Below are 13393 nucleotides of genomic sequence, written 5' to 3' on the forward strand. Positions count from 1 at the left end.
GCACACTTAACAGATGGTATCAACATTGCTCCCTGGAAACATTATTTCTGTCAAATTACACAAATGAATGGGATGATTCTTTATAATAATCTTGACAGTAAGAGCTTATTGAGACATTTTGAAAAACAGCATTGAGTATTGGAGTAATAGTCTGTAATAATTAGGTCATTTCATACTGTTGTCTTTTTATTTTTGCCCTTCTTTCTACAAGAAAATAAGAAAAGAAGTATAAAAACCTTTTCCATTTTTCTACTCCACAGAATAAGTGTATTGGGCTGGCAAAGCCATGCTATAAGCAGTCTAACCATCTCCAATGACCAAGCAGCTACAGCCATGTAATCTGCTCACTTTATGTTTTCCTCATATGCATGAAGTGACTTATTGTCTCCAAGGTGCATTTACATCCGTTTGATTCTCGAGAATACTTCCAAAAGGTAGGAAAGGCAGGAAAGAATAATTCAACATTTTTCAGATAAGGTAACTGGTGCAGAGAAGCAACAGGGATGATGAGTGACAGGGGATGGAGGGGGAGAAGGGGAGAAGAAAAGGAAGAAGGGGTGTGGGAGGAGAAGAGGCAGAAGGGAGGGGGAGAGGCAGGGAGAAGGAAAGGGAAAGGAAACGCAAGCTGGTTTTCAGGTTCCTGGGCCTTTGCTTCCCCTTACCTCCATCACAATCTCCTAATCAGTATGCAAAGGGGAGGGGATAAATGAAAAAAGAGAGACCATCAAAGGAATGAAGGGAGGAGAAGGGAAAGAGGGAGGGTGAACATGAATGAATGAATATGAATGAGAATATCTAAGTAAAGCAAGGGCCTAAGAGACCTAAGGAGGAGTTTAAACAGATCCATAAATCCTCAAAGAGTAGTTCTTAACTTTTAGGAATCTTGGGCATTTCTGACAATCCGATAAAGCCATGGAGGCTCTTACTAGAAAAATACGTACATACACACACACATACATACATATGTACATACGGTATTTTATAATACAATTTCAGTGTGTTCACTGCTCCCCCCCCAAATCTAGTGCTAGGTCCCATTTTAAGAAACACGTGTTAGAAACAGAGGTCCCCTCAGCTCTCCGTGCACTGCAGTTTGCAGATCTAGAACCAGAGGGTGGTTCCACATTAAAGCAGGTGCCTGAAGCACTGTGCCAATGTGTGCCACAGAGATAAGAAACGCGGCTGCAAATCAGAACAACAGAGATATCTCTGAATCCCTCCCGCTGCCACCAACCTCTCCACAACATTTCAAGCTTAATAGGAAACAAAACAATTTCCTACACTACACATTGAAACCACTGTCTACACTAGAACACAAAGTTTCCCATCAAACCAGAAAAAAATGAAATTGAAGATAAAAGTTTTGAGAAAAATTTGACCCTTCTAGTATTGAATCCCTATGACTAAATATCTTTACAGATTTGTTTAATGTGTAAGGATAAAGGTACATAACAAAAGAACTAAATGCACAGGCTTTGACGATTCTAGCACTGTCATTGTGGGACTCTGGACTGGTCATCTCACCTTTTTACATCCAAGTCTCCTTCATAAGTTTATTGTGAAGATTAATTATACTAATGGACTGAAAAAAATTAATACAAGTCTGACATCTAATCTCACTAAACATCTTATTTCTCATTTATAAAGTGGGCTTAATGATAGTGCCTACGTTTAAAGACAGTACTATCGGGTTTCCCTGGTGGCGCAGTGGTTGAGAGTCCGCCTGCCGATGCAGGGGACACGGGTTCGTGCCCCAGTCCGGGAATATCCCACATGCTGCTGAGCGGCTAGGCCCGTGAGCCATGGCCGCTGAGCCTGCGTGTCCAGAGCCTGTGCTCCGCAACCAGAGAGGCCGCAACAGTGAGAGGCCCGCGTACCGCAAAAAAAAAAAAGACAGTACTATCATGGTGAGCATTAAACGAAGTAACACATTAAATGTACATTACACAGTGTCTGGTACATAGGAAATATTAGCTAGTGTTAGCCCGCTGAAGAAATGGAGGAGTCGTCAAAGGCAGAAATCACTCACTGACTTGATTGGAAGAACAGAGTTCTAATTGAGTTTTACTGTTCTTGCTATTCAGACTCCCCAGTTTTTGTGGGTGATGGATTGAACTAGGTGGCTTCTGTTCACCTCAAATATTTTACCAGCCCTGGAACTCACTAACAAAGGTATTTTGCTAGGTGCCTTAAATAGGTTGTCTTGATTAATTATCCCAACCTTGGGAGGACTAACAGTAGCTAACACATATTCAGCTGGGCACTACTCTGGTACTTAAATATGTCAACTCATTTTATACTCATAGGATTCCAGGAGTGGAGATGGGTGGAGATAGTAGTGGGCACCCAAGGCAAGGTTCAAGGAAGGAGAGGTCTATGGGAGAGCTTTAGGCTTTGATTTAACAAGATGGAGCTCTGGATATAAGATGCCTTTCTGTCAGCATCTACTTCCACCACATTTAGTGATGGATTCCCTAGCCCTCAGACCTGCCCCACTCAGTGCTGGTCTTCTCTGTCTTGCTTCTGACTCTATGAAGAGGGATGGTCTAGCTTTGTCTCCTTCAAATCATCTGTGTTGCTCAGAGATCTAAGGAACGATAGGGGCTAGTGGCCACTGTATCCAAATTTGGGGGGCAGAAACCATTGTCATCACCAGGTCTTTTAATCAATGAAAAACAAAGATCACTAATTAAATTTATATCTGTAAATTCTGTAGGTGGTGCTTTGGTAAATGCATAGAGATCAAACTGAACAGTACCTGTTTTCAAAGAGTTTATAAACCATGTCATCTTTGTAAATGAGCCCAAATTACAGGTGTTTTCTGAAAACACAATTAAAATAATACTATTTCACAACACAACATAGACTCGGGGATGAAGAGTGTAAAATCATCTTACACAGATATTTTAATAATAGAAGAGCCCTACACTACTGTCCCCCAAATGTCCTAAAACACCACCCATCAGACAAGTCCCTACTCAATTCCCAATAAATGGAGAAAAACTCAGCCTGACATTCCAGGACTCAGCAATGAGACCCTAGTCTTCCTCTTCTGCCATATACCCCTGCATTCCCCACACACCACTCTTAGAAACAAGACAGACCAATCGCTGTTTCAAGAGTACAGACTGCATTTTCTGCTACCAAGCAGTCACTCATGTTCACACTGCTGCTTCTGTGATGTCCTGACTCAAACTCCATTTCAGCCTCTCCTTCAAGTCACATCTCAAAGCCACCCTTTTCTTCATGAAGCCTTTCTTCTCCTCTCCAAATAAAAATGATCTTGTCCTCTTTGAACCACCAGAGGTCTTTGCGGTATATATATATATGTAAATATGTACATATATCACTTTTATTATGGTGATTTACATTATGACTTTTGGCATGATTACCTAATTTCCCAAATTAGCTTGTAAACTCTTAAGGATTAGTGACCATGGTTTACTTCTGAAGTTACCTTTATAACCACTACTTTGGCTGATATGGTGCTTGCAACACAGGAATTCAATAGGCATTTACTGAATTACTATTTTACTAATAGTGTTAATGAAATAGTGATCTCTTATGGAGTATCAACTATGGGCAAAGGATGATATTTATATATTATATCTCATTTAATATTCAAAATCCTGTGACTGAGAAAATTAAGGATTAAGGAGCTATACATTAGTTGTTCAAGGTTACACAGCAAGCAGAATCCCCAACTCTTACCATAACAGCAGGATGCACTTTGAATCTGAATCCAAACTTGTCAGACTCCAAACATGTGCCCCAAGTCAACACTATATAAAAGTGATAAAATTTAAAGAATATTTTGCTTTTAATTTTTAGATAAATAAATTGGGCAAATTTGAAACAAAACCACAGATTGTGGCAGTGAGAAGAGCTACTTTTCAAAATTAACTTTAAGGATTAGAATGAGTTTTGAAGATTAAAAATATATATAATGAAGAATCTGTATCACTACAGTCCAAGAAATGTAAAAGATGGGGAAAGAGACCATTTGAGGCATTTATTTAGAAGAATGATTTATGAGTAAGCTGAATTTGCATATTGTAATAGAAAGGCGCAGGTTTGGGAGCTTGACACAGTAGGGTTAAAATTCTGGGTGTAATGTTTTTAGCCTTGGTCCTCGGGCAAGTTACTTAACCTTCCTAAACCTCAGTTTTCCCAAAGGTAGGTGACAGTAATAATAACTGTTTTCATAGATAATGCAAGTATTAGATAGGTATAGGGTATATAACCCAACAAACGATGGGTACTACTAACATCATTATTAATAATATTGTTTTCAGGCAAAGTGACTGTGCTAAGCCAGTGTTCTTGAGAAGAATGGAAAAGCAGGGCTGCCATTACTGTTCCCAAACTTTCACATTATGAGAGTGTAATATCGGGAAGAGCAGAAGCAGAAACAAAGGCCAGCAGCACAGCTGGCCTGAATATGCAACATTTCCTTCTCTTCAGACTGACTCCCAAATTCCCTCTCTTGTAACTAATGAACTGAAAATCGAAACATGGAAATCAAGTTGGATCCTCCCTTTTAAAATCTCTCAAGAATATTCTAGATCCCCACCCAAGCAGCCTTTCTCATCTTCTTTCAGAGAACATGTTTTTTGGAAGTAGGACAAGCAGTATGGCATTTGGCATCAGTCTCACAGGCATCAAACACCACACCCACCATTTTTGCTTTCAGGTGCTTCTAGTTTATTATCTGATCCTCAGGGTCCTCAAATGTTAACTGGAGAGACTATCTCCTGGAAGAGATGCTCTGAGAAGTATATGTGGCCATGACTATTCAGTGCCCAGCACAAAGCAGGTGCTCAATAATGACTAATTAATTCCCTTTCCCCTCTGTGGTTCCACCTAAGTGGAGAATAATCAAATTCTTTGGGCAAATATGTTATGTCTCTAAATGGCACCTGCCACCATGGATGGATGGTTAGGATCTGAAAAGTGTTATCTCATTTAAATAAGCCACAGAATCGTAATCACCAAAGGATGAGTTACAGACATTACTGATTATGGCTGTACCCAAACCAGTGTCCTGAAAGTGACAGGCTTTTTCCTTAAAAGAAAAAAAAAAAAAATCCTTGAAAAATCACTGTGCTATTCAGTCTACTAGAAAACATGTGTCTGGAAACCCAACATCTGCAGAAAGCAAAAGGGCCCAAGAATGACCAATTTATTTTTTTCTCTTACAGCTTTCCAAATAGAGGAGAGAGAACACAAACATGAAGCTGGATTTGGGGTTTCTGATATATTTTAGCAAATTACAACTGAAAAAAAAAAAAACATTTTCTTGTGCAAGGTCTAACACTTTTCAAAACAGTATGCTGGAGCCCTATTTGAAGTCAACTATCACAGTACCTGTGATAAAGTTACTTTGAAGTTATCAAGAAGTTCCTTGGTTTGTGGAATTCCATTATGTGTGTTAGAAACTTTTCATTATTTTGTAAATTATTAACTCATTTCCTCTAAAATCAAAGAAAACATGAATATCCAAACCTAACAGATAAAACAGATATTCTTAACATTCATTATTGCAATTTACACATTCAACCACTGGGGGAAAAAAAGTCCCTTTCCTTTCCCTCTTCATTTTTAATTTCTTATTAGTTATTTGTTGAGAGAGAGAGAGAAAGAGAGAGAGAGAGAGACAGATGAGCTGTACCACAGGAAGGGAACCTCCAATACTTTGACAGTATTAAAGGAACCATAATAATTATTTTCTGAAAAAACACCACCAATTCTCCTACCTATAACTTTGCACCACATTCACATACATAAATTATTATACGATTATCATTCTAATAATTACATATGTATATATGTGTGTGCATGTGCCCGTATAGACACACACACACAATTCATAAATCCAAAAGGCATTCTCAGAAAAGCTCTATGAGAAAAGGACTTAAGCCGCCCAGGGAATGGAAGAGCATTTAAATAAATCCTGTAATTTAGGCACAGCTCCTGCTTTTCAGCAAGCACTGCTGCTGGAGCCTATTCATTTAGGAGGTCTCATATTCTTTTTTAGATATTTGTTCCCTGGTCAGCTTAGTCTAATTGGCACTTCCTTTCGAAAGGGAAGGAGGCGGTAAAAAGGGAATTTGCGCCCCGACTCTGGAAGCAGGAGTCCCTTCCACACCCCAGCAGTTGATCGCCGTCTCCCTCCCGCTGGCCCCGCTGCTGCTCGTCTTCCAGTCGCAATGTGAGAGGTGGCGGCCAGCGGAGCAAGGCCACAGAGTAGGTGAAGTCAAGATTCAACCGGATAACTCACCTCCTCCCCAGCCGCGACTCCCACCCATTATCGTCTACAGACCCCTTCCCTCCCATCCCTCTCCGTGTCACGCTAAGGTGCAGCCGCCGCGGGGGGTAGCGGGGGTGCGGGGGTGGCAGGTGGGGAGAGCTGGGGGCTTCCTTCGCACCCACCCCGATGCGCCCTAGAAGAATGTCCTCTGGGGAAGGGGCTGCCGCCAACTTGGAGGAACTTAGAAGGCAAAGGCTGCCGCGCCCCGACCTCGGCCGGGCACCAACCCTGAAGGCGAGGGACTGAAAAGGGCAGTCGGGGAGAGGGCGGGCACCCCCGGGCTTACCACGAGCACGGGGACCCCGGCGGCCAGCGAGTAGAGGAGCACGGGGGGCACGGCGCTGCTGTCCTCCGGGCCCGGGTAGGGCTTGCGGTAGGCGCTGTCGTGGCAGAAGAAGCCCTGCACGTTCACAGTGAACGTGTCCGTGTATTCGAAGTAGTACGCCAGCATCACCGTCCCTGCCATGATCACCATCTGGAAATAGAGCATGCTGCTGGTGAGCGCCGCGGGCAGCAGGGGCATGCACGCCTCCCGGGCCGGGCCGAGCCGAGCGGGCGGCGGACGGGCCCCCTCCCGGGTCCGCCAAGGCAGCCACCGGGGGCGCGGCGGCGGGGGCGGCGGGAGGACGAGGCGCGGGAGGCAGGATGGAGCCGCCGGAGGAAGAGGCGGAGGCAGGTCCGGGTTTCGAGGCGCCGGCGGGCTGCGGAGGAGGCGGCTACCCCCGGACGAACCCCCGCTCCCCTCCCCGCCCCCTGCCCGCCGCAAGCACCGCCCGCCCGGGCGCGGGGTCGCGCGGGAGGGCGGGGAGTCCCGGGCGGCGGACCGCGGCCAGGCGAGACACCGTTCGCTCTGCAGCCGTGCGGGGCCGAGCCCCGAGGCCCGCCCGGAGGAGGGGCGGACCGGGCGGCGGCGGCTGGGACAGCGGCACCTGTACCCCTCGGAGGGCGGACGCAGTGGAGCTGGCGAAGCTCCTCACAGGGGTAAAAACCAAAAGGGGGGGGGGAGGGGAGGCAGTAGAGAAGGAGCTTCTAGAAACTCCCTTCTGAGGCAGCAGCTGGGTGGTTTAGGAAACCCGCGCAACGCCTGGGAAAATGGTGCGCGGACGCGTCTTCGGAGCTCAACCCCGTAAAGCGCCAAGTGCCGATTCCGCGCAGCGACTTTCAGCCGGCGCCTCTTTGGATTCCTTAACCCCGTGCAGGACACACGCCCAGCGCGAGTTTCTACGCCCAGTGAGAAACATCATCCCAGAGGATTTTAGATTCTGAGTTTTTTTTGCTTCCCCCTCCAGCTTCCTAGGGCTTTGTATGTAAAAACAGAAAGCATAGCTCGGGAGTTCCCGAAGCATCATGTCTTGTACAACGGCCCCTTCCTCGTTCACGTAGTCTCCTCTGGCTCATCTTCTCAGTTTCCCTTTATTAGCTGCTTGTGAGACGAGGCGCTACAGATTCCTGGGACCCAGCAGTGGCAGCCCCTAGGGAAGGGAAAAGGGCCATTTGCCTCACCTCGCTATTCCCTGAGTTCCCAGGTACTTGCCGGGATTCCCCAGGGGTCAAGTGAAAGGAGAGGGAGACAGAGGGCTCACACCACAGGCATACAAAACACACCCATACGTTGGGCAGGCACGCATGTGCGTGGGTATGTAAGTATCTGTGCAACTGCATGCATGTAAGGAGCCCGTTTCGTGATGCCATGTGGGTCCCTGCCTACAAGATTAGGCAGCCGACTGAGGGGGCTTGGGGAGGGGTGGAGCTTAGTGGAACCTGACACTGCTTACCTTTCACTCCGGAGAGCAGGTAGGAAGCCTGTATGCAAGGCGAAGGGATGAAAATACTCCTAGAGCCCTGCCCTTCTCATTACAACGTGGAATTACCTTAGGAGATTTGTAGAATATTTATGTTAATGGGTTGTAGCCTGATGATTTTTAGAAGTGGGCCTTTATCATCAGGAAAGAACACTTTTAAGCTTAAAAAGGCCTTTTAAATTTGGCAAATGATTGGTGGTTTAGGGATGAGATAATAATGGCAGTGACTTTCTTTAATTAGAATTATTTTACCCTCCATGATATTACAGACATCATTTAATAACTAATTACTTAGAGCTTACCAGGAAAACAACACCGAAAAACCTATGTAATAAGCAATTTGGGGCAGTGGGAGCAAACTTCCTAAATGGACAAGCAAGACTTATCATACGATGAAAATATAACTACTACAAAGATACATGGTCTAGTGCTACATTCAGAAAATCATTCTAAGACTGTAAGGGTGTTTAAACTGCAAATCTGGTTCTAAATCCTGCTTAATAGAATTTTTGGAAGAATGGTGTTAATTTAAAAGGGTAGTTTTAAAAGGTAACTTTGGATTAAGGAGAGTCTAATGTAGGTAATGCATTCAAACTGATGAAAACGTGCATTACTTTTGAAATTAAAATGCACTGTAATGCACTCTTCCGGTGTTATGTGTGCCTAGTACTGTTCGTGTAACAAAGCCGGGTCCTCGTCTGTCCTGTTCACTGCTCTGTCCCCAGCGTGAGCAGTGTATGGTATACTGTAGATATTTAATCTTTGAATGAATTAAGGAACTTACTCCTCTAAGAACAGGGAAGTGTTTTCACGTATAAAATTTACACCAAGGTTAGGGAATCCCAATCTTTATGTCCCCAGATAAACCTAGCCTGTATACTTATTTGGCACACAGGGCAATGTAAGAGCAAGGACTCTGGTACTGCCTCAGTTCAAATCTCAGCCCCGCCACTTACCAGTTCTGGGAACCTGGGCAAAATGCTTAACCTCTTCCTGCCTTGGTTTCATCACCGGTAAAATTGGGATGATACTCGTACCTGCTTTACAAGGTTGGTATGAGGATTATTGATGCTCATTTCATTATGTCTGGCACACTGTGTTTAAAGTCTGTAAAGTTTAACCTTTAGCCATACATGTATCTAGCCTGCCTTAACCCAGGTCATTCTAACACCCATCACCAGTCCCTTCCTTCTCTTTTTATTGCTTACAAAATGATTCTGGGTCTATCCATATTTCTGTATATATTTTTCTGTAGATTTGTGCACATTCTATCTTCTCTTTCAGATGGTATCCACCTCAAGAATAAGATATTATTTTCCTTCAGAATTCTCAATATCCCCATGATTTGTTCATTTTAGCTGGTCAAAAAGTGTGGTTGACCGGCTCATGGTTGACTAACCATCCAATGCTGAAATTCAAGGTTAATAATCTTAACTCACATTATAAAGATACCAACATTAAATTAAACTTCCATGAATATTTGAACAGCTTGGTTATACATAGAAATGGTGTGAGGTGGAAGAAAGAGCATGAGCAATAAGCCTTTGGGCTTGTTACTTTACTTTCCTGAGCCTGAGCTTCTTTGAGGACAAAATGAACTAATTTTTCTTACCTCTGGGCTTTGTACCAAATAAGTACCAAAGAAGGTACTTATTTAGGGCATTTCTTCATTTTATTTTCCTGTGAATCATGTAAGCTAATTCTTTTCCAAAATACGTTTTTCAACTTCAAAGAATCCTTTGGAACCCTGCCTCAATTCTTCATTTAACTATCTGTTTCTAGATTAAAAAAAGCACTACTCATATTTAATCTTTTGGGATCTTGCCCAAATTCTTAATTTAATTCAATTCTTAGGCATATCATTGTGCTTTCAAATGTATTGTAGCCGTCAGTCTTTCTTAACAAAACACTGTCCTGTCCAAATTCTGCGCATGTCAGCTCCTACCAAAGTGAGTAATGTAGGTCAAAAGTGCGATATCTATAACTCTTTTATTTTCCAACTTCCAGTGATTCATATTGTATTTATCTGTGCATGACTTAACAACCACTGCATCCCACCATGTTTCTCCACCTATAAAACATGAACCATGATAAATACTGGGACAGATTTGGGGGAATCATTTATCAGTTCCAATACCTCCCATCTACCCACCCCAATACTCATGCTTCAGTAAGAACTTGTAAGGTGCTAGACCGGCATAGAAAGATTTAGTCCTTGTCTGTATGGTTGATAACTTTTCTTCTATAGATAGAAGACAAATGTACAAAAAGGCAAGGCAGAGGGGACCTTTAGGTTGGTAGCAAGTGCAAAGACCATTTGAATAATCCTTGGGAAGCCAAGCATTGAATATTTGTGGATAGCTAGATGACTGAATGTATTCTTCTTTAAGTTTGAGAACCTAACATGCCTGCTAAAATGGAACAGGAGATGGACCTGGCTCCTCAGGATTATTACCAATTGGGTTCTGTACAACAAATCTATGAATACCGAGAGCCAGATTGAGATCCTCTGCTCAGGTTCAGGGATTTGGACCTCAATAGTTTATAGACAGAATGTTTTTGGCAGAGTTGCCTGAGCATTTCCAAGGACCAAAGGAGATATGGAATTATAAACAATGGTTTCCATGTGTTTCAGGTAACTGAGAGGTAAACCCAGGCATTTTCCTGAAATTTTCTCATTCCATGTGCAAAAACAGAGATAAATAACATTACTTTCAATGCATAGCTGAGATAGTGAGATAAATAACATTACTTTCAGTTCATAGATGAGATGGTAAGGTATGAATTCAGAAGGCTTTACATAAATGGACTAGGGAAGCTCTCCAAAAGAAGAATAGAGTCCTTCTTTTAAAAACAACAAGAAAAATCCATATTCATAATGCTGAACCTGCACTAGAGATGTTTAAGGAAGTTCACATGTGTGACAAGTTACAGGACTTTGTACTAATGAGAAACGTTAAATATTAACATATAATGGTAGAAGATCTCATGGGAATAGGTTTGGGGAAAAAAAGGCTTTTTATAGGCCAGATAGCTGTGTTCAGAATGAATAATTCATTCTAATACTTATTGAACTGCAAAAGACAATATCTCAACAGATCTTTATTGACCTGGATCTAGAAAATGAACAATTGCACTAGTTTACTAACTTCCAAACAATATGACATAGAGAACACCCCTGAAGCTTGAATAAGAAATAAGATGTAGGACTGGTTAACTAAAGAAATGTTGTACTTAAACACATTCATACAAACTCAAAGAGACAACATCCTCATATGAAAACTAAAGAGAGATTGGAGCATTTGGGATTACACCTTTGACCTCTTTATTTTAGGTGTCATAGCATACTGCATCCTCACAGGATGATTTTCAGTGCTTGATTTAGGAGGTGACTGCTTTCTCAAGAAAACAGGGAAAAAAAAACAGCTAGAATAGTCATTTGTATGTCTGCCTTTGAGGTTCCAGCTGTAATGAGATGTTTATCTCAAAGGCCAGATGCTTCTGACCTGAATAAGTGGTACTTATCTTCCTCTAGAACCACTAAGATATCTTTAAAGTGCCTTACTCTGTGACTGTATTACAGCTATTCTATTCTTCTGTATTTCCAGTATTTTAAATTTTCACTTTCAAAACAGTTATCACAAATGAAGCACATATTTTATTAGAAAGCCTAGTCATATTTCACTGAAGGTATAGGTGTGAAATTGATTGACCAGGTAAAAGAACCCAAATTTATTAAATATTAAGGCAGGGAAAGAACAGAAAAACTTAACTAACATAGTGTCATTTAAAATTATTGTTATTATCCTATATTAAAATTAAAAATTTAAATTATTAAGTTAGCGAAAGTTAATTGGGACATGCTGCTAATACTTAAACTGTGTGGCTGTGACAATCACTTAGCCTCTCTGAATCTCAGTCTGCTCATCTGTAAAACTGGGTTAGTGAATCTTTCCAAAGACATTGAATGGCTTATATTTATAAAATGTTTCATAAATATTAAAGCACTGGACAAATCTATGTTAGAAAGCGTTCTAATTAGGAGGAGAGGATACCTCATCTGAGTGGGTCCTGGATTTTCTCCCCAGCACTGAGTTTCAGTTCCCCAAAGCTCAGATTAATTGCTTCCTGCTCTGTTGCCATGTCTGTGAATATTGAATTGTTTACCATAAACAATTAAAAAAATTATTTTGTTAAGTATAAATCTATGGATCCATAACATCAGGGGAAGTTTCAAAATATTCAAGTTCCCTAAGAGTACCTTTAAGCAATTGTTAAGGATAAGAACATAAGAGTGTGTCAGTTAAGTATGATGGGTAAGCCTGAGGACTGGGGATGCTACAGAACTGACTTCATATCTTTACTCTGTAGATTCATAACTGAGGGACCTTGGCCCAAGTCATTTTAATTTCTGTAGTGTCCTAAAATGAGGATAATGTTGCCTACTTCACCAAGATGTGATATAGAACCTTGGCCATTCACGACAATAAGTGATCATTACGGTTATTGTTACTCTTCTGGTATAATTAATCCTGCCACTGCTGGATCAGCAAAACTTTTATTGATCCATTTGGAAAAGTGCCTACATAAAATTGTGCTGAACTGTCTTTGTAACTTCATGTTACTTGAAGACACCTGAAAGTCATTATGTGAGCTATGATAAATGAGAACCATCCTACTAAACAAAATCACAAATCCTGCTAACACTTTGAGAAACAGTTTCTTTAGCAGCAATATGGAGCATGTGGCGCCAACTATGCTGATGACAGCTGCAGGTCCTTTGTCAAAGATACAGCTTGTGAATGCCAATCAGCATTTGTTTGGTTGTCCTTCAATGCACTAGGTAATGATTGAAGCAAAGATACAACAGAAATTAGACACTCAGAATGGCTCCTTATGTTCATACATGGACCATGATCAACTATTAGTACTATTAGTTTAAAATCAGATGATTTTTGGAATGCTATTTTAGTGAGAGCACAAAGGCTTCGGCATGATGAATTTCTGCCCTAAATTTCATCATTCTTCAATGTGTTCATAAATTACTGAGCTTTTTCCACCTACAAGTTTACACCTATAAGCATGGAAAGTAATTTTTTGGTCAAGTAAAGAAATAGTGTCTTAATTGCTGAATTGGAAGCTAGTAAGTAGCAGAAAAATTACCATTAAAGTATAAGTATTTATAGATTGTATCACTTTGAAGGAAACTGGGGGAAGTATTTGGAAGAGAAACATCACTGTGCATATTGTTTTGTTACTCTTGTGATTATCACCCTTTGTT

The 13393-nt window shown here is 41.8% G+C and overlaps 1 protein-coding gene across 2 annotated transcripts in view; it reads right to left on the reverse strand.

The window, feature by feature from the left end:
* Window positions 1-6833, reverse strand: part of PLPPR5 (phospholipid phosphatase related 5) — a gene marked incomplete at both ends in the record, with an annotated part of 141776 nt that extends 134943 nt beyond the window's left edge. For both annotated transcript variants that reach the window (XM_079697989.1, XM_079697988.1), the window contains one exon: window positions 6597-6833. In XM_079697989.1, coding sequence (XP_079554115.1) covers window positions 6597-6833 — 237 coding nt within the window. The remainder of the gene's footprint in view (window positions 1-6596) is intronic.
* Window positions 6834-13393: the final 6560 nt, after the last annotated feature.

This window comes from Hyperoodon ampullatus (assembly GCF_949752795.1).
Source record: "Hyperoodon ampullatus genome assembly, chromosome: 2".
NCBI classification, from domain to species: domain Eukaryota; kingdom Metazoa; phylum Chordata; class Mammalia; order Artiodactyla; family Ziphiidae; genus Hyperoodon; species Hyperoodon ampullatus.